Source organism: Brienomyrus brachyistius, chromosome 1, assembly GCF_023856365.1.
Source record: "Brienomyrus brachyistius isolate T26 chromosome 1, BBRACH_0.4, whole genome shotgun sequence".
Classification (NCBI taxonomy): domain Eukaryota; kingdom Metazoa; phylum Chordata; class Actinopteri; order Osteoglossiformes; family Mormyridae; genus Brienomyrus; species Brienomyrus brachyistius.
The window spans coordinates 55,447,124-55,474,612 of record NC_064533.1 but is presented as its reverse complement, the minus strand read 5'-3'; the positions used below and the strand labels follow the sequence as shown (position 1 = coordinate 55,474,612).

The following is a 27,489-nucleotide window of genomic DNA, read 5'->3' as shown; positions in this document are numbered from 1 at the left end:
GGGGCACCTTGCAGCACCCCCTCCAAGGTCTCCAAGAAGGCTAGATACTCTGGACTGGTGTTCGGCACATAAGCATAGACAGCAGTCAGAGCCCATCCCCCAACTCAAAGTCAAAGGGAGGCGACCCTCTTATTCACCGGGGTGTGCTCTAACATACTGGCACTAAACCAGGGGGCTATAAGTAGACCCACCCCTGCCTGGTGTCACACCCCACATGCCTTCTTCCCCATGTTCCCTGTGGTGTGGTGCTAATGAGCCACACCTGTTCCTCATTTAACTTTGCCTCTCGTTTCAGCCCTCATGTGGATGATCCCTAGGTGCCTCTCGTCTTCTCCCTCCTCTATGGTATATATAGTGCCTCCTTGTCCTGAGCTCCCCAGTCTGGTCATTGTATTGTTACATGAGTGAAACTGAACTACATATGGTACTGTACTGTACTTCAAGCTGACAAACAACTGAAGCCATACAATGTTTTTACAAGCAACACAAAGTAGTGTTATTAGTCATTATTATGAAGCATTTGTAGCAGTCTATTTGTCAGTACGAGTTGTCTGTAAGTCAAATTCTCTTAATCGAGGGACTGCCTTATTTAATTCTCCTTATTGATATTATTAATTTGGACTTCAAGCTAAATAATGCTAATACATTTTACTATGTGGTGAGCTGGAGGGCCTCATGGAGTTTTTTTTTGTCTAGGGCCCCCATAGTTCCTAAAATCGCTTCTGCTCAAGTCATCTGCCCCCTGTGCATCTGCATGTTCAAGTTCGGTGAATGTATTGTCTTTCTTAATACACAATGAGTTATTACACTAAATATTACACTGATACTGTGTGTCAGGGCTTGTTGCTACGCTAAATGATGGGTAAACTATCTCCGGAGAGACATGAGTCATGAGTGAAACATCATGACGACCGACAGCAGCCGGGTCAGACAGGATCGGGAACGGTGAGACCGCCTCACCTACAAACAGGCGGGGGCAAACACATCTATCACACGATGTCTCCTCTACTCCGACACTGGCCGGACTACCAACAGCGAGTGCGTTATCTCTGACGGATGGCAGCGGGCTAATTAATGATCCATCCAGCTTGGATCCTCGCACGTCACTAGAGGGGTTGTGAGCCACTCAGTCCTGTGTGAGAAAAAGCAACTGGAATCGCACATGCCAAATGAAAGTGTCCTGAATCCCGGATCCCTTGCCAAATGTACTCCACCATTCAAAGTTTTCCAAAAAATCAAAACACTTAAAGCAAAAATCCCCAATGTTAAACAAAGTACTGTTTGAAGGCTGCACAATGTACAATGCTGGAGATTTACATGACACCAAGATACCTTTTTTGGATGCAGTCATTACTTGTGTTTAGTTCTTCCACATTCAAACAAAGCTTTAGTACAAAGTGACCGTTTATCATTTCCAGTCAGTATAATGCACAAAGGCTGCAAAGTTTTAAGGTTATGAGTAAGTCAAGGGAATCATACAACACTAAATAAACACAAAAATCTCAAGGGCTTAAGCCTTTGGGGCAGGAGAACTGCCGAGTGACTGGAATAGCTGCTTTTCTGTATGAATGCCAGGACGTCAAGGAAAATTTAAGAGTCATGTGCATAAGTTCACTAACATTATCCACAAACAGGTAAGTGGTCATTTGGATTATGATGAGATGTGAGGAAAGTGTACCCCACAGGACTGACAAAGCATGCATTTGTGTGGTTGATTTCTACATAAAATGACTCATCTACACACACATCAGGATGACAAATAGGAAATAATGTGAGAGTTTCTCACAAGTGTTACCACAGTAACAGTAGCAACTAACTGTCCACTCATATGCAAGCTTATTTCCACATTATGGGATATATTGGCAAAAAAATACTCATTTTAAATGCATATTTCAAAGAAAGCAATCAGACATGACTGTTATGTATACATGCTTACCATGTAGAAAAGGCAAAGAGGTTGTTAGATGCTGAATGTTTCCTGTTAATGACAGGTCTGGATCTCTAGGACCCTGACAGAATTCCTTAACCAACCATCCATCCATCCAGCCATTCATCCATCCAGTACCGTCCGCTTATCCGGGGTTCGGGTCGCAGGGGTAGCAACCTCAGGAGAGATACCCAGACCTCCCTCTCCCGAGCTACCTCTACCAACTTTTCAGGGGGGATGCCGAGGCGTTCCCAGACCAACCGAGAGATATAATCCCTCCAGCGGATTCTGGGTCTGCCCCGGGGCCTCCTTCCTGTAGGACATGAACAGAGAACCTCTCCAGGTAGCCGCCCAGGAGGCATCCGAACCAGATGTCCAAACCACCTCAACTGGCTCCTTTTGATGTGGAGATGCAGCGATTCTACTCTGAGACTGAACTTCTCACCCTATCTCTAAGGGAGAGCCCAGACACCCTGCAGAGAAATCTCATTTCGGCCTCCTGCATCCGCGATCTCATTCTTTAGATCATTACCCATAGCTCATGACCATAGGTGAGGGTTAGGGATGAAGATGGACCAATAGATTGAGAGCTTTGCTTTCCAGCTCAGTCCTTTCTTAATTATGACGAACTGGTTAATCACCTGCAGAACTGCAGACGCCATTCCGATCCATCTGTCTAGCTCTCAATTTCATCTACCCTCACTCATGAACGAGACCCCAAGATACTTGAACTCCACTTGGGGTAGTACCTCGACCTGTAGCCCCGGGCATGTTCGTACCATGTGTACTTGTGGACACACTTATGCTCGAACATGGTATTCTTTATGGACAAACCATGCATTTCACAGAAGTCCAATAATAGAACACCACTCGGGTTCAGATCAGGGATCCCATTCCTCCCAATCACCCCCCTCCAGGCCACACTGTCGTTGCCCACGTGAGCGTTGAAGTCTCCCAGCAAAATGAAGAAGGCTGGGTACTCTGAACTGTCATTCAGGGCATAAGTGCAGATGACAGTCAGAAACCTCTCCCCAACCCGAAGGCCCAGGGAGACAGCCCTCTTATTCACCAGGGTAAACTCCGTTGTTAATGCACCGTGTTGTGGGGCCACCAGTAGCCCAACCCCAGCCTGGCATCACTCACCTGCTACAACTCCAGAAGAAAAGAGCATCCAGTCCCTCTCCAGGAGATTGGTTCCAGAACTTATGCTATGTGTTGAGGTGAGCCCGACTATATCTAGCCGGTATCACTCAACGCACAAGCTGAGGCTTCTTCCCCACCAGAGAGGTGATATTCCATGTCCCAAAAGCCAGTTTTGTCAGCTGGTAATCAGTCCACCAACGCTTCCCTTGGCTGCCACTCGATCCACAATGCACCGACCCCCTGACATTCCCCTTGTGGGTGGTAGGCCCACCTGGGGACGGTCCCATGTACCTCTTTCGGGCTGGGCCTTGCCGGGACCCACGGGCCAAGACCCAGCCACCAGGCGCTTACCAACAGGCCCCTCACCTAGGCCTGGCTCCAGGGTGGGGCCCAGGTGACTCTAGTCTGGGCGAGGGAAATGAGACCTTGCTATAATTCTCTCTCATCAGGGTTTTTTTTCGGATTGCTCTTCATCTGGCCCCTCACCTGGGACCTTTTTGCCTTGGGAGACCCTACTAGGGACTATTACCCGCGACAACATAGCCCCCAGGGTCACTGGGGCACGCAAACGCCTTCACCACGATAAGGTGACAATCCAAGGAGGATTTCTTAACCACAAAGCTAAATTTACTGTCACCATCCTGACAATTTTGTTCATGGTCCCTAACATGTGTGACTTTTGGAGGATCATACGTTTCACCTATATTTTATTGAGTTTTCAAAAGGCAGTATGGTACTTTATGATAAGTAAAGACAGGAAAGAAAATATCAGCATCTGCCATAGATACTCCCAGCTCTCACCCTGATCAAGGCCACATGAAAGGAAATAAATTGAACAGATAAATAAATGACTAAATAGCACAACATACAAAATGATTGTGATGTATAATAGCTATCCACACAATAGCATAATAGTAGAACAAAATAAGAATTATTTGAGTAAGATTGAGGGAATCCTTTGTTCCGTAGGCATCCATCATGTCTGAAGTGATAGTAAGGCCTTTAATGAAGTTAGGCAGGGACCCCAGATCTCATATAAAGACTTAAGAGATCCTGTCAGTGGATCTTTTAACAATGTATCATAAGTTGGGGGGTTCACATGTCTCCATGTAGAAAAGTGGTGAAGGAGATTACACACTGTACTAAAGTGTCTAGCCAAATACCATGTATTTCGAGGCTAATTCCCAAAATCATTTCAAAGACAGGCATTATAGGGTCTGTTTTGATGGAAATATCCATCTGCATGACGTTTGATTTGTTTCTAATGAGAGAAATTCGCTTGCAAGTTATTTTTATGTCTATGTTTTCTCACAAGACACTTGCCTGCTGCATTTATGTCTGCAAGGAAGGAAAATGTTACTTTCGGGTCTTGGGGGTCATATTTAGTCCAGCATAGTGATAGCACCCTAAATGAGCCAAACACATGTATTCTAAAATGTATAATGAACATGTGAGAAAAAGAGATCAAATTAAATTTTATCAGTACTCTAGCCCCCCGCGACCCAGTAGGATAAGCGGTTTGGAAAATGTACGGATGGATGGACCAGTACTCTAGCCATCTCAGACAATTCCCTGATATCAGTTGATATTAACGTTCCCTTCAATAAAGTCTCTCCTAAGTTATGGAGACTTAGTTCATATAAGCTCTCTGATAGTGGATTTGGTGCTGTCCATGTTTGAGACACCTTGGATGGTTCAGTTCAAAGAGTTCGGTAATCACCACAGCAGCATTTGAGCAATTGATTGGCTTTAATTGCTTCGTTTTATTTTTGCGTTTCAGGCAAAACTACATAACACTTAAAGACACTTCGGGCATGCAAATGGAGAACGAAATTATAGTTATACCGAATCTCCTACACACAATATCAAGGTTACCAACTTTGCTCAGCTGACCGGAGTGAGACGTTCAATTCGCCACAAGTCTACACACCCAGATAACACACATATAAAACGTATGCAACAGTTGTGTTACCTTTTAAATAGTCTGTAGGTTTTGCAAACTACTCTAACGCCTTTGGTGTCGCTGATTTTACGTTTATACTAGTGTAAAATAGACTTGCCGTAAGATTTCTTTGCGCCAGCCTGAGAGTCTGAAAACACGTCACACCAGATGCATGAGAGATGGAAACCTGGAATATTCAGTCGAATCAGATCAAATATGATGCTAAGTTAGTACTAAGTTAAAATATGTTCCGCACTTGTAACATTTGGAACAGTCAGCAGCATACCTGTCAAGGTTTGGATTTGAAAATAAAGGAAATTTTCCGGCACCCGCCGTGAGCCATCCCACCACCGCAACCAGGCTCCAGTATCCCTTACATTTTAAGAAATTAGGTGTACAAGGTGTACAAGAAATATAAAATAACCATTTGTCATTTACATTTTATTTTCATTGCACATTTTCTATTAATTTTTCATGTTTCGTGTTGTACCTCATCAATCTCTAGTTGTGATAGCAGTTGTTTCTGGCCACAACCGGGATTCGAACCCCGGTCTCCCGTGTGAAAGGCGGCGATCTTACCAGGCTACTGACAGTTCAGTTTGGAGATATATATATATATATATATATATATATATTATTGTATATTATCCATCTCCTTTCTCGTTCCCGCTGTTGGCACTAATCTCGCGATAACTGCCACCCAGGCTATGCTACTACCCAGGCTACTGACAGTTCAGTTTGGAGATATATATATATATATATATATATATATATATATATATTATTGTATATTATCCATCTCCTTTCTCGTTCCCGCTGTTGGCACTAATCTCGCGATAACTGCCACCCAGGCTATGCTACTACCCAGGCTACTGACAGTTCAGTTTGGAGATATATATATATATATATATATATATATATATATATATATATATTATTGTATATTATCCATCTCCTTTCTCGTTCCCGCTGTTGGCACTAATCTCGCGATAACTGCCACCCAGGCTATGCTACTACCCAGGCTACTGACAGTTCAGTTTGGAGATATATATATATATATATATATATATATATATATATATATATATATATATATATATATATATATATATATATATATATATATTATTGTATATTATCCATCTCCTTTCTCGTTCCCGCTGTTGGCACTAATCTCGCGATAACTGCCACCCAGGCTATGCTACTACCCAGGCTACTGACAGTTCAGTTTGGAGATATATATATATATATATATATATATATATATATATATATATATATATATATATTATTGTATATTATCCATCTCCTTTCTCGTTCCCGCTGTTGGCACTAATCTCGCGATAACTGCCACCCAGGCTACTGACAGTTCAGTTTGGAGATATATATATATATATATTATTGTATATTATATTATCCATCTCCTTTCTCGTTCCCGCTGTTGGCACTAATCTCGCGATAACTGCCACCCAGGCTATGCTACTACCCAGGCTACTGACAGTTCAGTTTGGAGATATATATATATATATTATTGCATATTATCCATCTCCTTTCTCGTTCCCGCTGTTGGCACTAATCTCGCGATAACTGCCACCCAGGCTACTGACAGTTCAGTTTGGAGATATATATATATATATATTATTGTATATTATATTATCCATCTCCTTTCTCGTTCCCGCTGTTGGCACTAATCTCGCGATAACTGCCACCCAGGCTATGCTACTACCCAGGCTACTGACAGTTCAGTTTGGAGATATATATATCCATCTCCTTTCTCGTTCCCGCTGTTGGCATCCATCTCCTTTCTCGTTCCCGCTGTTGGCACTAATCTCGCGATAACTGCCACCCAGGCTATGCAGGTGGCAGTTCTCGCGAGGCTACTGACAGTTCAGTTTGGAGAGGCAGAAGAATTTTTAAATATATATATATTATTATAAGGGAGATTTACGGGAAAATACTAATACGGGAGGACGGCGGGAAAGAGAAGTAAAATACGGTAGTTTCCCGGCCAAAACGGGAGACTTGACAGCTATGCCATATTTGTGGCATTGTTCCATCACCTTGGGAGCATATTTTTCATATATGCTGATGGGGCAGCCTCGATACTGTAGTTTACCTCTTTTGGCTCGTGTCTCCTGAATATTCTTTTCCAACTGCTGGTACCTGTGCACTCGGATGAAAATGGCCATTGGCCTCTCTCCAGGTTTGGGTTTAGCCATGGAGAGCGCAAAACATTATCGCTGTGACAACCACTAGAATCCTGCAAAGAAAGTTGAGGGATGAGGCCCCTTAATAGATCCCAGTAGGCTAAATATTCTGATATTATTGCAGAGGGTACAGGACTCAAGGTCTGTAACTTTAGTTAACATTTAGCCATTTGCCATTTGCAGAGCTGAAAAAATAGCCTCCGTGGTATTAGCAGTCATGTCTTATCTGGCTTGTTTATTCAGTTTGGAGGCCATGAATTTATAGTTTGTTGTTTATAAAAATTAAAATGTTCATTCAATGGCAAAATGTAATGGAGCTAAGGGTTTTTTAAAAGCAAGAATGTAAAAAATATGGGAACAAGACAAACGCATGTCTACCCCATCTTGCATACAAATCAGAAGAGCCCTATAGAAAGCTTTCACTATGAAATGTGTCAGCAAATCGACAGTACAAGCTAAAGTGAAATCTTCTCAGAGACACGTCATTTAAATAGCAGCTGTACATTGGGTAGCCTCAGAGTGCCAGATCTGCATTTCGGAGCGATCTAACCACCCAGCTGCCCCCTAGAGGCATGTGGGAAAACACCATGTATGTGGTCCTTGACCAGGAGAAGCAGGGTTGGGTTTTATCTCTATTTGCAGTGAGGGTAAGGTGACAGGCTCAGAGTCTCACAGGCTGCTGCAGCATGCAGGAGCTATAAGCCAGTGCCCTTTGGCCAAAGTGAGCGTAGCAGCCTAGCAGGGCTTAAACGGGCGCGCTTTGGCCTCAGACTTCATACGATGAAGATGAAACTCTACCGTGGACTGATACTTCTCGTGGCACTCTGTAGCAAGGCCCAAAGCAGCGAGGGAGCCCTGTGGAGACAGAGCAGTGGGAAGGGGGACTTTATGCTGCTTGCTGGTCCCCTGAGCAATGACTTTACCAAGGACTCGAGCTGGTGGAGGGCCAATGGTCAGACCTTGTCGCCAAGAAGCTTTGGAGAGGATTTGGGTGTCTTCAACTGTCAGCATCCCCTTCCTCTTGAAATTTCAGAGTATTTCCAGTACCTGCATTCCAGAGGTGTGACCCATTTTAAGGTGCCTTTGATCCGTGCTGCTTTCCTGCCCAGGAAGGACCCCGAGCAGGCCAGCCAGGATGCCATTCAGTGCTACCGAATGCTGTTGCAGAAGCTGACTGCAGCAAACCTTACACCCCTGTTGGTGCTGAGCGAAACGGGCACGGCGGGCCAGGGCAACCACAATGAAGCTGGAGGTTTCCAGCACTTCGCCCAGTTCGCCTTCTTCATGTTTGGGAACTATGCTGACACCTGGGTCACGTCAGGTTATGCCGTGGCTTCTCAGGATGACCTTAGCCGTCACTGGGCCGTGCATCAAGCCTACCACACCCTCTACCCGGGTAAGTCCCAGAGTCAGCTGACGGACATACATTGTGCACCAAAGGTGGTTCTTCTGAATACAGTATGATCTAAACTGTTTGTGAATTTGGATATTTTCCTGTAGCAGTTAACAGACAAAATTCTGCCTTAATTTCCAAGTGTCACGAGTGTTACAGGGTTTATTCATATTCTGACATAACTTTTAAAAATGAGAAAACATTAATTAATTAAAGAAGTTATGCCTATGGTCTAGCAGCACCCATTAGATTATATTCACATTAGCAGGGATGGACATGACTGGTACGCAAGTACATATTCTCCTTTGAAAACGATGCGTGCGACAATAGATTGTGGTAACAGTGTAAATGCGTACTTATTTTATATGCATTTGTTCTTTTATTGCAGAAGCTACATTTTATTTTAGTTATTAAAAAAATGCAAATCTTAAATTTGTTTGTAATATGCTGATTACCAGCCAGCATAGTAGGGCTGTTATCTTGCATTATGAGTGTTCAACCCTTGGACCTGGAGTGTCTGGGCATCTCCTTTGATTAATTCACCTGATAAAGGGACGGTTACTGCTTCATTACATGTCAGGTTCTGGGTGTGTCCTGGGCTTATGGATAAATGCTGTCCACTTAAGCAGGTACTTAAAATTTGTGTCAACGAAACTTGGGTCAAATGCACAAGAGCCCAGAATCCCCACCACCACCACCACCACCACACACACACACACAAACACACACAATTGCACACATACACAATCTGTCACACACTTCGTTCAAATCTGGTATTCGGCAGGATAATCACATCTTGATTTAACGGCCGGGCTTGGATTAACACTGGCAGACATCAATAAATAGAATAAACAGCAAGTGGGGTCCAATTTTCAGCTGTACACGGCAACCATGGGTTTAGAGCTAATGGCTATGGTGACACTGACGTGACATGCAGTCTGACACAGCAGTTGGGACTTGTCGGTCTGTAAAATTAGTTTACCACAAAAACTATCTGCTTATGCAACTGGTTTGATTTTACTTGTTTTTACACTCTGTTTGTTTCATATTGACCGTGCTCTTCAACAATGTATATGAACATATGGGATGCAGTATTTCATGTTCCAATATAGGATGATCCCATATTATATGGAACGGGTGGCAACCCTACCTGTATTTGTTCTGTAGAAATGGGAAATAAAGCTTCTTTTCATTGCACTGCATTGCTCCTTTGACACCTTGGCCTGACTCTTGCCTTCCAGGTGGACGCATTGGCCTTGCTGTTAATGCTGAAGCTGTCCCAGACCTCCTTCTCAATGATTTCACCACAATGGTAAGGATATGCATGCATGTGATATGTACATGGTGCACATATTATATGACACCATGTTTACTATATACACTCATGCTCCTTGTTTTGTGGTATCGTGAAGTGCTGCTTCCTGCTTCGGCTCTGTATGGGGGGTATGCATGTGCTCCCCATGTGTACACAGTATCCTCAGAGTTCTCGGTCTGGGGTGGATGCTAAACACAGATGTTCTCAGTTCTGTGGATTATTCTCTCAGGCACACAAGTAATATATCCTGTCATGGAGCACAGAACTCTCAACGACTTTGATTTACAAGCTCATTGTGTACGGTTCAGGTGAATCCTCTATTCTCTGTCTGTCTGTCTGTCTCTTTCTCTTATTTATCAGGTGGACATAGACTTCCTGTCTGTGCAGCTTGGCTTTGACTGCAGCTCACAGCAGAGTCTACATGGAGGACTAAGATACTTTCAGGTGACCCCATGGCCTTGAACCCCTCAAAGATAAAGTGAACAGAGCCCAACTCCCCAACTCATTACTGCTTCCCTACTAAGTCTTATGTGCAGCTGAGGAATTTGTTACAGTTTTAATTCATTAATAATTCTTGCAATGGACATATTGCACTCAAAGACACCAGATAATATGTTTACCTTTCAGAAGAGACAGAACCTATGGCACTTTGAAAGCCAAGAAGGGTAGGATTGTCATGCCCAGTCCATCAGCCACACCTGCTACTCATTCCTGACCAATTAATATCTCACATTGCCCAGGAACCCCTACCACTTTGGTTGATCATTCTTCTACCACAACAGTTTGTGATGTTTGTTGTTCAGGTGCAGATCAAAAGGGCACCACGCACCTGTCACCTAGTTAACAGATGCCTAGATCCTTAACTACTGGCCATGCAGTAATCGTCATCTCTCCCAATCTATTCCCCAGAAGATCAGCAATCTGCCCATTCTAATCTACCAACTGGATATTCAGAACTGTCCATCAGAAAGAGGCCAAAACCTTAAGCCCCTTACTGGCATTCTCCAAGGTAGCATCTTCTTCAATCTTGGTGTATCATTGGCTCAGGAAGGTCAAGAGTGAATATCAAACAATAGGAAATTGTCATGCATATATATATATATTTTTTTTTTTTTTGTAGTAGAAAGTAAGGATTGTAAAGTTTAATAATCAGAAGTGCTTTTTTTCCCACCCGTGGGACTAATAAAGGCAATCTTATCTTATCCTTAGTCTGGGTTACACCTTCATATCTGTCCTTATGTAAGTAACAGTATAACAACTATATAACTGTAACAAGGGCAATATTTCAAAGGCCATGTTGCAGATATGTTGAAGTTATAAAAACATTAGGATAAGAAATGAGTGCTACGACTAGCAGCTAATCTAAAAGCCATCAAGATAATCTAAAACTCCTCAGGATAACAATATGCCATGTTGATCACATTGTGTGTTTGTGTAATTCTGCAGCTCTGAAGAACTCGGACTTTCAGATACTAGGCTGTGACATCGTTGAGCTCTTTGACCAGCTAAGTGTTGATGAAAAGTCCAAAAGGTACTTGATGGGTAAAGTTCATTGGCCTAGAACAGGGGTGCCCAACTCCAGTCCTGGAGGGCCGGAGCCCTGTATAGCTTAGTTCAGAATCAGAATCACAATCACTTTATTAATCCCCATGGGGAAATTCTCTTACATTACAAAAACAAACTCCTGATGAAAATAAAGATTTAGGAAAGTTATATACAGGTGATAGAAGAGATTTAGATAGAACTATAGAACAATACACTAATTAAAAAAAAAATTAAAGTCATAAAATAAGCAATAAAAACAAAACCTGTAGCAGCAATAATATTAACAGCGGAATAAATAAAACCCTAACCCTGGGTTATTACAGCAAATGTATACACCGTATACATGGTTATTTAAGGTGTTTTGCTCATGTTTATGGTTTATGGTTTGAGTGATCAGATATGTGAGTTAAACAGTTTTATTGCGACCGGCAGGAATGCTGGTCGCAATCCTGTGTCTCTCAGTTATGCAGCATGGAAGTTTTAACCTGCTGTTGAACAAGCTCCTGTGGCTGCTCAGCATATAGTGGAGTGGGTGTGAAGGAAAGTCCAGTATTGTCCTTATTCTGGACAATGTTCTCCCCCCCAACACCTTATTGAAAGAGTCCAGTTCCACTCCCACAACTTGGCTGGCCTTCTTAATGATCTTAGTTCTTTCCCTCTTCCACCATAAATGATTCAGCTTAAGAGCTATGTGGTAATTAGCACAAGGAGTTGAATCAGGTGTGTTAAATGAGGGGAAACCCAAAAATGTGCAGAGCTGTGGCCCCTCCAGGACTGGAGTTGGGCACCCCTGCCCTAGAATATGCATGTTATTAATGCTGTTAATGCTAACTGGTTAGATGTTGTGTTGCGATACTCATTGTACAATTGCCAGCAACTCAAAATGAAGACTGTGCAGTTGGTTCACACTCTCTTTATTAGTGACTGAATACCACTTTGTTTCTATAGTCATAAAGTTACTCTATTGATCTCTCTAGCCAAACAGGTGAACTGGCTGAAAGAAGCACCGGCCTTTCTTCCTCCTACCAAAAAGTCTGGGAAAAGTTTGCCACCCAGACCCCATCTGAGAGAGACGAGTATCTGTTGGACTCTTTTCCACAGGGGTATCAGTGGGGCACCTCAAGTGAAGCCTTTAAGGTGGAGGGCGGCTGGGCCGAGCACGGGAAAGGGGAGACCATCTGGGACCATTTCACACACAATGGACATGCCTTTGGCAATCAGACTGGAGACGTCGCCTGTGACAGCTACCACAAGGCAGATTATGACGCCTTTCTGCTAAGGGGACTCCTCATCAACACCTACCAATTCTCCATCTCATGGGCTCGCGTTTTTCCCTCTGGCCTCCGGGGGAGCCTGAGCGAGAAAGGGGCCCAGTATTATGACAGGCTGATTGACACACTAATCCAGTCTGGGGTTCAGCCAGTAGTCACCCTGCACCACTGGGACCTCCCCCAGGAGTTGCAAGGTTATGGAGGATGGTTGAATGCATCCATCATCGAAGCCTTCAGAGATTTTGCTGACTTCTGCTTCTCTAGATACGGAGATCGCGTGAAGACCTGGAATACTTTCAGTAGTCCATGGGTGGTTAGCTATGCTGCATACGGCACAGGAGAACATCCCCCCATGATGAAAGACCCAATCTCCAGCTCCTACCAGGTCTGTCTGAATATTATTACAATTGTTTGATGCAGGTTCCCCATTGGAAATTCAATGATACATTGAACATTATTCAATAAGGTTGGAGGCTGGGGGGAGGGGGATTCAGAGTTAACTTTCAGCATTTGCTTCATTGAAACAATGACTAATTGGCAAATTAAGAATTGAAGCTGAGTAAAAGAACAGTGACCATATAACAGAATATTTGGACTCTGATGTTCTCTGTCTGGTGTTCCATCTGAAAGGTCACCCACTACATGCTGAAATCTCATGCTGAGGCTTGGCACATTTACAATGATAACTATCGTCAGGACCAAGGAGGAAAGGTCGGCATTGCCTTAAACTCTGACTGGGCAGAACCCCAGGACCCTACCAAGCCTGAGGACATAGCTGCATCGGAGCTTTACCTGCAGTTCATGCTCGGCTGGTTTGCCCACCCCATCTTTGTGGATGGTGATTACCCACCGAAACTGAAGAGCCAGGTGGAGCTGAAGCAGCAGGAGTGCCCCTTGACTGCCCCAGCTATACTCCCCACGTTTACTGAGGCCGAAAAGGAAAGGATTCGAGGGACAGCTGACTTCTTTGGGCTAAATCATTATACCTCCCGGCTAGTCAATATGACACGGCATGGCTGCATTCCTGGTCCACAAGGTGTGGGGGACTTCCAGGAATACGTGGATCCTGCCTGGCCTACCACCGCATCCAACTGGATCTATTCCGTCCCCTGGGGGTTGCGTCGGCTGCTTAATTTCATAGCTATAGAGTACACATCCTCTAGCAATATACCCATCTACATCACTGGGAGTGGGATGCCCACTCCAGCCAGTGGAGAGCTGTACAATGATACTGAGAGAGTGGCCTTTCTAAAGGGTTACATTAATGAAGCTTTGAAAGGTCAGTTTTCACAGTCTGCTGCTAAAATTAGGCAAACAACTTCACTGTAACTCTAAATGGATATAGAATCTGTTCTGAAAATAGAATGTCATTACTGATTTATTACAAACAAAGTGGCCACCTAAACACCATATCTTTTGTCAATTTAAACAGCTATTCGACTAGATGGAGTGGATGTACGAGGCTTTACGGTGCAGTCACTAATGGATGGCTTCGAGGGCCCACATGGTTACAGTCAAAGGTTTGGCTTGCACTACGTCAACTTTGATAATCCCAACAGGCCAAGAACTCCGAAGGCATCAGCCTACTTCTACTCCCAGATAATTGAAAGTCATAGACTTTCAGGCTTGACAGAGAAGAGTCCCATATTAAACCATGCTCCCCAACTCCAAGATGCGAGGCTAAGTATCTTGGCACCATCTGAGGTTCCTTCGAAATCCAAGACTGTCTGGGAGAATTTTTCCCGCCAAACCAAGTTTCAGAGAAATGTCTACCACTATGGGTCTTTTCCTGAAGGATTTAAGTGGGGTGTGTCATCCTCAGCCTACCAAGTGGAAGGTGGCTGGGATGCAGATGGAAAAGGACCAAGTGTGTGGGACACATTTACCCACAAGCCTGGCAACATCGTGAACAATGACAATGGGGATGTGGCATGTGACAGCTACCACAAGGTGGAGGAAGACCTCTATATGCTGAGAGCTCTGAGGGTTAAGACCTACAGATTCTCCTTGTCATGGCCCAGGATCTTTCCTGATGGTACAAAAAATTCTCTAAACCAAAAAGGTATAGACTATTACAACAGACTCATTAATAGTCTGCTTCTATATAATATAACTCCAATGGTGACACTTCACCACTGGGACCTTCCTCAAGCATTGCAGGACATAAAGGGCTGGGATAATATCACAATGATTGACATCTTCAATGAGTACTGTGATTTCTGCTTTGCCACCTTTGGAGACAGAGTGAAGTTCTGGATCACCTTCAATGAGCCTTATGTCATTGCATGGATTGGGTATGGACTTGGAATGTTTCCCCCTAACATCAAGGACCCAGGTCATGCCCCATACAGGATCACTCACAACCTGATAAAAGCACATGCTAAAGCCTACCACACATATGATGAAAAGTACAGGAAAATCCAGGGCGGCGTGATATCCATCAGCCTCAATGCTGAGTGGGTGGAGCCAAAAGACATCAACATAGCTCGGGAAGTGGAGGCTGCTGACCGTGCCCTACAGTTTCAACTAGGCTGGTTTGCGCATCCTCTTTTTAAGAACGGAGATTACCCAGATGCAATGAAGTGGATGGTGGGCAACAAGAGTGAGCTGCAGGGCTTGCCAAAGTCCCGGCTGCCTGCTTTCACAGAAGAAGAGAAGGCTTATATTCGGGGTACTGCTGATGTGTTCTGCATCAATTCCTACACTACAGTAGTAGCCCACCATGTAACTACCAGGCTCACTCCACAATCTTATGAGTACGATCAAGACTTAGGCAAAACCGACATGACTAACTCCCCTAGCACAGGCATGAAAGAGTTGAGAGCTGTCGCCTGGGGTCTTAGGCGGCTCCTGAACTGGATTAAGGAGGAGTACGGAAACCCCGAGATTTTTATAACAGAAAATGGTGTCGCCACAAATTCCAAGACTACTGTTGATGACACAGAGAGGTTCTTCTTCTATAAAACATACATCGACGAGGCCTTGAAAGGTAAGCAATAAACTCATAACTTGGAACAGAAGGAAATCCTGCAGTCATTTTGTATCTAAATGGCTCAGCACTCAGCTCCAGGAGACACAAACCTACTTCTATAATATCTTCCATAACACACTAGGAATAGCGCAGTCAGTTCACACCAGAAGCACCTGCAGTACTTCAGATCAGGGTTGCCCTTCCTGCTAAGATTTCTGGTAGTATCACAAAAATTGGTGAGCTAAACTTTTGAGGGGGGAGAAATTAATCTTATGTTCTTGTCTTTTAGCTCACAACCTGGATGGGGTGAATTTGAAAGGATATACTGCATGGTCTCTCCTCGACTCTTTTGAATGGCACAATGGTTACAGCGTAGGTTTTGGTCTCCACCATGTGGACTTTACTCACCCACAGCGGCCCAGAACTCCAAAGCGCTCAGCTCACTACTACTACGAGATCATGAGGAACAATGGCTTCCCTGAAACTGAGGATGAAGAGCTGCTGTATGGGTATTTTGATAAGGGCTTTGCCTGGAGCACATCTACAGCATCGTATCAGGTGAACGCCTATATCTTCACAGTTTGGCTTTCTTTGCTGGCACTCTGTCCTGTTGAATTTCCTGCCTTGAGCCTGAAACTTCCGGGATAGGCTTCGGACCCCCACGACCTTGCATAGGACAGGTGTATATAATATGAGTGGGTGGATGGATAGATAGATAAAATGGCAGCAAGCCCTTTATTCTTTGAGTAGTGCATTAAGCCACTTCTGCTATAAGGCACATTTGATTCATTTTGCTACAGTTGCATGCATATTTAGTCAATTATCAAGCAGTTAGAGAACTGCTGCAGAGAAGAGTGTGGTGATATCACAGCTTTTAAATGCCTTATGTATCAGGCTAAAATACTTTCAGCTCTTGTTGTGGGGATTTTTGCCCACTCTTCCTTTCAGATGACTTCTAATTTTCAGATATTCTTCAGAAATATTGACAGCATGTTTAAGATCTGTCCAAAGATGTTCAATGATGAATTCAGGGGACTGTGAATGCCATTCCTAAACCTTCAGCTTGCTTTCCTTCAAAAAGATGATGATGGATGGATTTTCATCTTCTTTGTTGACTGTTTAACATACCTTTGGTGATTGTGGTCAGATAGTTCAATCTCTGCTTCAGCAGCCCACAGAATTTGTTTCCAAAAGGCTTCTGGCTTGCCTAGATGCAGTTTGTTGTACCTCAGATGTTGAGATGCTGCCACTGCAATTCTAGACTATTTCAATGGGGGCTGGGGTGCAGACTGGGGCCACTTGTTCTTTTAGGGGGACCAGATGCATTTCACAATAATTTCTTTTCAGTATTATGTACAATAGATTGCCAGCTTTAAGAAGCAAATGACAATTCTGAAATTATGTAAGTTAGTTATGCAATGCTTTGCAGTTACATTTGACTGTTTCTATAAATATGTAACTCACTCTGAATTTTTGTTTAGAGTGTCTTGCTTCCACAAGCTTCAATTTTTTTTCTGTCGTTAACTTAAGCTTTTCTTCAACTGAAGCAACTTGACCACTCGGTGCATTTGTGTTTTAGCCCACATATATATATATATATATATATATATATGTAAATAATAATAGTAACAGTAATAATACATTTATTTCAGACTCAAGCAGCATACATATTTAGAGGGGGCACAGGGAAAGCCGTGCATGTTGTCACAGGGGCACTGCCCCCCCAGTACCATCCCTGCGCTGTACTGTGGACCATTGGACTACAACTCCTGTGTAAGCCAAACGTTCCCGCAGCTCCTTTGTAGTTGTATGAGAGTTTGCCTTTGCCTTTCTGGCCAGCATACGTGCAGTGCTCTCTGAAAGTTTTCTTGGTCTTCCAGCTCATACCTTGACTCCCACAGTTCCCCTTAACTGCCCGTAGACTCCACAACGTTCTCCATATTTATTGTTGCTGCAACCTACTGTGCTTTCGCTCGATTAACAAAATGGCTCCGTCAATTTGTTGTCCCATCCTAGTTTCAGTCTGTACAAATTTTGTAAAATAAGTTTAGCAGGTAAAATCACAGGTGCCAGAATCCCTAATGGATCATATAAAGAGCTGGTCACACTAAGTAGGCCTCTCCTCGTGAGAGGGTGATCTTTAATATTGATCTGAAACTGAAAGGAGTCAGACTCCACACATCACTGATCACCAAGGGCCCTTTCCATTGGAAGTGCATCCCTTTATAAGTCCAGATTCCTGGAGAAGGTGTAGCACCAAACAAATGAACATCCATCTTGTAGTCTGCCAGCTCTTGTCCTTCAGCAATGTTCCCTTTTGGCCACCAAAGAAATCAAAGCAGGTCAGTATCTTTCAGGTACTCTTACCCGATGAAACATTGCATCGACATCGGCCATCACAGCTACTGGCTTCTTTCTGAATCTGGAGAGTATGCTAATCAAAGAGCTTGTTTGGAAAGGACCTTCTAGAAGTTCATTTAGTGATATTCCCTGAAAAGATGGAGTGCAGTCAAACATGACCCTTATCCTTTGCTTTACAGGGGTGGTACATCCCATGGTGTGGCATGTACCAGGCTCTTCCCTCCACAATGTTTGGACTGTCATCTGAAACCCTTTTTGCATAACCCTTACTTAAAAAACCCTCCATAAAGGCTACATACTCTGCATAAAAGGACTAATTCTTGCTAAACATCTTCTTTAGGTTGAGTGCCCTTTGTTCGGCCATTTTACGATTATTTGGCATACTGAGTTTACACTTCCTGAAAAGCAGACATATACAATAATGCTATTCTACCAGCCTGGCAGACTGAGAAACCATTTCCATAAATTTGTGATCTTCCTTCAACATTTCAAACCGCTCATTCTTGGCAGATTCTGGGAAGTCATGTTTAAATTGCTGTTCCCACAACCTTACCAACTTCACAAGAGATACGATTAACAGTCATGTATCGACAGTTACCTCCTCTGTACGTGTTAGAACTGTTCCCATTTAACAGTTCATTCACAATCTATCCTAACCTTGTTCTAACAGCATAAGGGCCTTTGTCAATGCTGTTAATAACTTCCCACGGCTCCATAGCCTTTGGTGCATTTGCTCCAATTAATAAGCCCACTTCAGCTGAAATCAGTCTAATATGCACCTGTTTCAAATGAAGCCATTTATCTACATCGGCTTGTCTTGGTATGTTCTCTCTGTCAACAGGGATGATCCTTTGTGTGAACACTTCAGAAAGCTCCATGAACTCATTGATTTCCAAACTGCTGACTTCCATACTTGACACCTGGAAAATTTCAAGAGACTGTTCCTGATCCATAATTCTCAAGAGTATACTAGTCTTCCTACCAGTAACGTTGAGCTGTCTTAGAAGTGCTTCGGTACAGAAAGTTGCAGTGCTCCCAGGATCAAGAAAGGCATATGTTTCAACCACTTTACTACCCTTTTTCATTTTTACCTGAACAGGAACAATGTGATCACTAAAATTATCTGTACTAACAAATGCACTTGTCAAAGACCGCACTACACTTTCACCTGAAGCCTCAATCAGATTGCCAATACTCACCCTTCGTTTTATGTGTAACATCGTGGGATGCCACAGGGAACACTTCTGACAATGCAACTTATCATTGCAGGTATTGCTAATATGACCTTGCTTTAAACAATTAAAACAAAGTCCTATACTCCTCAAGCCTTTCCTTATGAGGCTTGCTTCTCAGGTATTTGCAGTGCTCAAGATTATGTTCCCCTTTACAGTACATACAGACCTTTGCCACAGCAGTGGAGGTTGCCAACTCCTTCTCCTCCCTTTTCTCAGGTATTGCAGTAGTATTAAAGATCCTTTTGGTGTTTTCCCTTTGTTGTCCTAAAGTTTTATGAGGAGTCTTACGTTCCTTAGTCATTGTAATGTCCTTGATGTCACAAAAAACAGATTGCAAAGAAATCCTGGCCTCTATGCTTACAAATTTTACAAAATCTTTGAACATGGTTCTTCCATTTTGAGTTTCTTGATCATCATAGGCATAACTCCTCCATTTTTCATGAAACTTGAAAGGTAACTTTGAAATAACACTTTTCATGTTGGATATATTATCCACTTCCTCCATATAACTTACATCCATCATAGCATTATGGCATATAGTAAGAAAGAGTGAGCATGAATTCAGAGCCTCACAATCTTCAGGTGGGGGCGGCATGGTGGTGCAGTGTTTAGCACTGTTGCCTCACACCTCTAGGACCCAGGTTGAAGTCTCCGCCTGGGTTACATGTGTGTGGAGTTTGCATGTTCTCCCCACGTCATCGTGGGGTTTTCTCCAGGTACTCCAGTTTCTCCCCACAGTCCAAAAACATGCTGAGGTTAATTGGAGTTGCTAGATTGCCCATAGGTGTGCATGTGTGAGTGAATGGTGTGTGAGTGTGCCCTGCGATGCGCTGGCCCCCCACAACCCAGTAGCCTTATAGCCATCCTCAGAACCCATATGAAAGCAACTGGCATATCTAGCAATGGTGAAATATTTGTTTTTTGTTGCTTCAATAAGAATTCAGAAATGTTATTCTGTTGTTTCATGACACCTTATAATGTATTTACAATGGCATCCTGATTCTGAACCGAGGTAGATGATTGCCCTGTATATTGAAGGTCTTTATGATTTGTATATGCCTGTTTTGGAAGACAATTCCCCCTGTTCTCCTTCTGCTGTCGAAAACTATTCATATGAGTGTTTACACGTTCCAAGTCAGACTGTTCATTATCTGGACCCACAGCAATAATATTCTCATACTCCTTTAAAACTTTCAATTTAGTATTTGAGGCTGCTAAAGCTGTCTGCATTTCTAAATTCTCCTTTTTAACCCTCAGTTCAGCTTCTTCCCTGTCTAGGGCCTGCTTCTGCTTCAGAACAGCAACCTGTGCAAGCGGCGCTGCTCTCTCTAGTTCTGCTTTTATATGCAAGGAGGATGCTGAAGATGGTGCATAAGAGCCTGATGCAGCACTTGTTCCCTGCTTCTGGTTCCTTCTGGAAGTTGCTGAGACCACTGACACACTATCCACAGGATTCACCTCCATATCGCACTCTTGAGCCTCCTTCATGCGTCCCTGCGTCATGTGTCCATCATCCATCTTTCTGTTGTCATGATGAATTCAGTCAAATTAGCAGATTTAGTCTTGAACCATTCAAGCTGATCAGCTCTAAATTCTTCCTCTGACAAACCCTGTCCCACCAAATCATTACATTTACTAAATTCTTTTTACTAAATTAATTTACTAAAACCTTGAAATCCACATTGAACTTTGACTATGCCCAAATTACCATCAGCTTCCATTAACTGATTAATCTCATTTCCTGGTTAGATGTCCTAGTGTAGCCTTTCTAGATGCTATTAGCCAAGAAAGCCTCTCCCCCTTGGCCTTTTCTGTCAATTTTACTTCCCTTTTAAAAATATCTAATTCTGTTAAATCACTCTCCATATTTCCCAGTATTAGAGTGGCATTACTCCTGTCAAACTAATTGTTCCACAATGAAATGGATTCCAGGACCACGCAAACATGCAACCATAATAAACAATCATCTTCTCATTTGCGTGTTTCACTGTATATTTTAAACGCCACTTTGGGTGCAACGCTCCTTCAAGCTTAAAATTTCGCGTGTTGAATAAAACTTGCTGTTACCTTATTATTACTGCAAAGTCCTCTCTGTATTCCTCCAATTCCACAAAGAGCTAAGTTTCTGACTATGTAGACTCCGCAACGTTCTCTATATTTATTCTCGCTGCAACCTACTGTGCTTTCGCTCGATTAACAAAAAAAAACTTTTCTATTGCCGAATCTTTCAATCACAAATGGTTTAATGTCGACAATCAGTCAGTATCCATCTGTCATTCTCAAATTTGCCCGACTAATTAAATATTTCCATTCTGAAAGAGTACAACGACATTAGAAACTGTGTGGCTCCATGTTCCACCATTACAAAAAAAAAAAAAACGGTTAACTAACCCTCCCTTTTCCCTACAGCAGAATGCGAGCGCAATTCACTTACGTTCTTAAAGACCGAATTTACAAATACATATAGTACCAAACAAAAAAAGAACAAAATTAATCAATAAAGAAAACAATTTACATATACAAGAGGGCTCCTATACTGCAATTTCTTCACCACATTACGAAGAAATTGTAGAAATTGTGAGCAGGAAGCATTTTGCAGCCTTCCCCTGCTTTGTAGGCATCAGTTAGCTTAATTTTTCAGATTCTCACTCAGTTACTTAGATGAGCACTTGGTTGTTGAGATACACCCCATTGTTTGAAGTGGCAAGAAATTTATTAAGCTCTGCAGTTGTCAGCAGATGATCTTAATGAACAATCTTAATGGCTACTAAGGCCTAGTGAAGTATTTACTGTCAGAGACCTAGCAAAAAAAAAATCTATCATTGGACAAGTGGAAAAACAGTTGTTTACTACTTTTCATTTATATAATTGATTTTTGGGCAGGGGTGCCCACACTTTTGCATTTAACTACATTCTGTAATCATGTGACGTAATCATAGGTTATGTTATGCCTAAAAAGCCACTCATCCAACCTGTGCAAACTGTCAACCCAACCACAGATCGAAGGGGGCTGGAGAGCCGATGGCAAGGGCTTGAGCATCTGGGACAAGTTTTCTCACACGCCACTCAGAGTGGGAAATGATGACAATGGAGATATTGCTTGCGACAGCTACAATAAGATCAAAGAAGATGTGGCCGCCCTCCAGAAGCTCCGCGTGACCCATTACCGCTTCTCCATATCCTGGCCCAGAGTTCTTCCTGATGGAACCACAAAGCACATAAATGAAGATGGCTTGAATTATTACCACCGCTTAATAAATGCATTGTTAGCCGCCAACATTCAGCCACAGGTGAGAAGAACCTCAGATGATACCAAGCACCTCAGATCTCCTTCAGACGTAACAACTTAGCTTTACTTATTGGATAAATTCAGTTTAGGTACCCTGCTTACACTGAATCTTCTCAGGATATGTCACGTCTAGTCCTCTTGTAGCAAGGGTTTCTCTTCTTGATTAACATATTTTCCATCCCCCCAGGTCACGCTGTACCACTGGGATCTACCTCTGGCTCTGCAAGACCAGGGTGGCTGGGAGAATGTTACCATAGTGCAACAATTCAAGGAGTATGCTGATGTCATATTCAGCCGCTTGGGAGACAAAGTCAAGTTCTGGATCACCATCAATGAGCCGTATAATGTGGCAAATATTGGCCATGGTTACGGCACAGCTGCCCCCGGTATGGGTCTCTCCATCAGCTTAGCTTATCATTGAACCATCAAGGCATTGGTCAAGTGTTCTGTAATGATAAAGAAAACCCAACTTGCTTGGCAGGGATCAGCTTCAAACCAGGCACTCTGCCCTACATCGTCGCTCACCACCTGCTCAAAGCCCACGCTGAGGCCTGGCACCTGTACAACGATAAGTATCGAGCAACACAGGGTGGCATTATCTCCATCACCATCAACTCGGATTGGGCTGAGCCCCGCAACCCAGCCAAGCAGGAGGATGTCGATGCAGCCTGGCGAGTTATACAGGTGAGGGCCGGTGATCTCCTGCTCAGTCTATCAAGCCTCGTTTAATGGCATTTGGTAACAGATAAATGATGAAATCCCCAAAACCTGCACAGACACCTTCTCTCCATGGATTATTTTCCCTACTCCTAGATTAGGTTCTGTTCATTTTAGAATCAGGACACTCATATTCATAGCTGTTGCTATTCATGTGACATCGAAACTCAAAATAGGATTGGACTCAGGCACATTATACTTATAAATTACCTTCATTAGAAATGATGGCCATTATCAGTTTTATAGTCAATTTATTTATTCAGATGTTTTATTTAGAAAGGTGTCTCCTTGCTCTCTCCTGGCTATAGTTCTTTATTGGCTGGTTTGCTCACCCTGTGTTCAGAGGAGACTATAATGATGTGATGAAGACCATCATCAGAGAGAGGAGTCTGGCTGCTGGTCATGCTAAATCTCGGTAGGAATTTCCTGGTCCATTACCTGAGGTTGCTACAGAAACATCATGGTGGCAATAACATGTTCTGTGCATAATGACCTTCACGGTCAGATCTGAAACTATATAACAATGGGGCACCATCTTTACAATAGGACTACTCTTATAAAGGGTTTATGAATGGTTTATAATCAGATTATTAATTAGGTTACACTTTGTAAATTATTCATCGACGATTATAAACAACTTATAACAGTTTTGTTTTTTGTTAAGGAGTTATTGCATTTATAAGTTTCCAAAAGGAGCCTTATTGTAAAGTGGTACTCAGAGGGAGAAAGTAGCACAGAATGGAGGCGTTCAGTATTTCTATGAGTTTTTAAATCATGGCTAAAGGACAGGTCGTTATGTTTGGGGTTAGGCTTCCAGAATTTACTCCCTATGAAATCAAGAGAATCAAAGGCACCTATGATTACTTTGGATTCAACCACTACACCACCGTTCTGGCCTTCAAAGTGGACTATCACAATCTGCAGCACTATGATGCAGACAGGTAGGCTTCTGTTTTCTTCTCCTTACTTCATTTTTCATTATACTGAAGCACTTCCTGATACATCTTGAGGTACACAAATGTCCAATAAATAATGAAAAATCCTCTGATGTTAGGGGAGCTGGGACAATTGCAGATAGAAGCTGGCTTGACTCAGGCTCTGCCTGGCTGAAGGTGACCCCACCGGGTTTCCGGAAAATTCTCAACTTCATCAAGGAGGAGTATGGAAATCCTCCAATTTATATCACTGAGAATGGGATCTCTGAGCGCGGACCAGTAGATCTCAATGATATCCACAGGATATATTACTACAAGCATTATATCAACCAGGCCCTGAAAGGTACGGCACCTGATAACCTGTATGGTACCACAGAATTTTCTCAGCCACTTTACAGTACCAAAACAATTCCTAGCCTGGTAGCTCAGACCCGTCCACTTTCGGCCTTGATCCTTCTTTGGGTACCGTTTCTAGTTTTCCAACTCTTCCAAGTGACAATGCCAACACAAAATACAAAAGACTAACAGTGACTGTGATTCTGATCCAGCAAAGCTTCTGGATGGCGTTGATATCAAGGGCTTCACAGCATGGACCCTGATGGACAACTTGGAGTGGGCCACAGGTTTTGCAGAGCGGTTCGGCCTCTTCTATGTGAACCGCTCCGACCCCACACTGCCCAGAGTGCCCAAGGCGTCTGCTGCCTACTACACCAGCATCATCTCCTGTAACGGCTTCCCTGATCCAACACAGGGGCCCCATGAGTGCCTGTCTCCAGAGTCAGAAGGTATAGGGACCGTATGGGCATCTTGAGCAACAGCACCCCGGTGTAACTTAGCATGTTAGCATGGTGCCAGCAAAATTTACTGACCACTAGGTCAGTAGACTGTCTTTGCCTTCTCATTTAGGCCTTTTTATATTCAGTGTGCCTCCATGCATTGTAGATCACAACCTTCCTGCTGTACATATAACTTGCGTAGAAAGAGATCACTTTTCTGAAGGGGCCAGTCCCAGATCAGTTCTGAGTGTCGAGCCGTCACATCACAGATTGTCTGATCCTCCCCTGCAGGAAGTGCCACCCCCTCCGTGCCCACCACCACCACCTCGGTGCCTGGGAACCAAGCTGTGAACTTCCTGGGCAGGGTGGTGTCGCCCCCCGATGCCGAGGTGGCACTTTACATCCTCTTTGGCCTTTCCATCGCTGGCATCGTGGCACTGGCATTGGTGGCATATCACTACCGGAAGATGACAAGAAAAGCCCGGAATGACAATATGGAAAGTTTTACACTAGAGCGACGCTCATGATTTGGCAGTTTTTATAATTACTGGCAGAAATGTTGTAAATTGAGGTATTGCAGTGCCTCAGGACAAAAATCATAAACTTTGATTTGTTCTGAGATAAGTAAACAAAAAAAAAGCCGAAAAATAATGATGACAATGATCTGTCTGACCTTTCCCTCTCCATTTACCCCATCTCTGACTACATCCCTTCCATTTACCCCCATCTCTGACTACATCCCTTCCATTTACCCCCATCTCTGACTACATCCTCTCCATTTACCCCCATCTCTGACTACATCCTCTCCATTTACCCCCCATCTCTGACCTTGTCTTCTCCATTTACCCCCCATTTCTGACCTTTCCCTCTCCATGTATCCCCATCTCTGACTATATCCCTTCCATTTACCCCCATCTCTGACTATATCCCTTCCATTTACCCCCATCTCTGACTATATCCCTTCCATTTACCCCCATCTCTGACTACATCCCTTCCATTTACCCCCATCTCTGACTACATCCTCTCCATTTACCCCTATCTCTGACTACATCCCTTCCATTTACCCCCATCTCTGACTACATCCCTTCCATTTACCCCCATCTCTGACTACATCCTCTCCATTTACCCCCATCTCTGACTACATCCCTTCCATTTACCCCCATCTCTGACTACATCCCTTCCATTTACCCCCATCTCTGACTACATCCTCTCCATTTACCCCCATCTCTGACTACATCCCGTCCATTAGCCCCTTGTCTGACCTTGTCCCCTCCATTTACCCCCATCTCTCATCCAGTGTCCACAGCTCACTATTTATTCTATATGGATTATGCACACTTTTATGATTTTTTATCATGATGCACAATAGAGGTATTTTGTTTTTTTTCTTCTGCTTGGAATAACACATTATGTAAAAATAGGTTTTGTGTCTATTTCTTTTCTACGACAGATGAGATTTTCTTGTCCACTAGGTGGCAAGATGAGCACACTCTCCACTTTATTTTCATTCATGATGATCCTGCCGAGGGCAAACATTTTATAAAGACCATGAGGTGCAACATAAAGCAGACCCTCTTCAGAGATTATTAACTAAGCACAGTTAGCTTAGGTACCACATGGGTATAACAGCACAGAATTTGGACTGGAAATGTTTCAGCTGCAAGGCTTCCATTGCTGAAATCCAAACTCAGATTGTCCTATTCATTATTTGAATGTGTTAACTTATTCTGGCTATGGCACAATCTTTGTATTTCTACCATCTAGTTGCCTGGGACCTTGCTTTTAAAAACAGCTCCCTGGACTTGCAACTTAAATGATTTATAGGCATGAATAATACAGGCTGTTTGACATGGGGATCTGAAGCCATCATCTAGAGAGGCAGCATCCTACAGAGAGCCCATGCGTCTCCAAGTGGGTACTTCCACCCCATCACCATAGTAACACTCTTCCTGAAGGGAACTCACCTGCAGCTTCCAAAAAAAGTTTGACAGATTGTTTCGCTCTGCTGTGGCAGGAGTTATCAATAATAGATTAGCTCGTAATGTGTCAAGGGCCCAGCGCTGCCTGTTGTTCCTTCATAACTCCATATAAACGGCTGCATGACACACCCAAAGTAAATAGAAGCCCATGTGGTGGTACTTTCCTCTGACAGGTGTTTTAATGAAGCCATCCTTGGTCCTACCACCCCACCCCCCGCCCCCCACTCATGTCCCACACTCATACAATCCAAGCTGGGTTTACACACAGGAGAAGCAGAAATAACCTGACTTCAGATTCCTGAGTCCACTTCAGATTCCTGAGGGATTTCACCAGAGCCCCACACTGATCACCAAATCAGGTTTAACCAGCAGGTCAGGGAAACTTCCCTGGTTCATATTGTAAACAAAAGGATCAGCCTGGCGTTCAAAAAGGATTGTTATGGGACACTGCTGTAACTGCACAGGGTGTCATGTTACACCCTT

General features: G+C 43.3%; 1 protein-coding gene across 1 annotated transcript; it reads left to right on the top strand.

The window, feature by feature from the left end:
* The first annotated feature begins 7,999 nt into the window (after window positions 1-7,999).
* LOC125730844 (lactase/phlorizin hydrolase) lies at window positions 8,000-25,805 on the top strand. The gene is made up of 17 exons (XM_049005838.1): window positions 8,000-8,615; window positions 9,854-9,924; window positions 10,288-10,371; window positions 10,837-10,936; window positions 11,374-11,458; window positions 12,450-13,128; window positions 13,374-14,022; window positions 14,176-15,732; window positions 16,004-16,272; window positions 22,310-22,600; window positions 22,787-22,985; window positions 23,081-23,283; window positions 23,625-23,731; window positions 24,126-24,257; window positions 24,371-24,594; window positions 24,800-25,036; window positions 25,319-25,805. Exons 1-17 carry the CDS (start codon window positions 8,000-8,002, stop codon window positions 25,552-25,554), a joined length of 5,739 nt encoding a protein of 1,912 aa, XP_048861795.1. The 3' UTR covers window positions 25,555-25,805.
* Window positions 25,806-27,489: the final 1,684 nt, after the last annotated feature.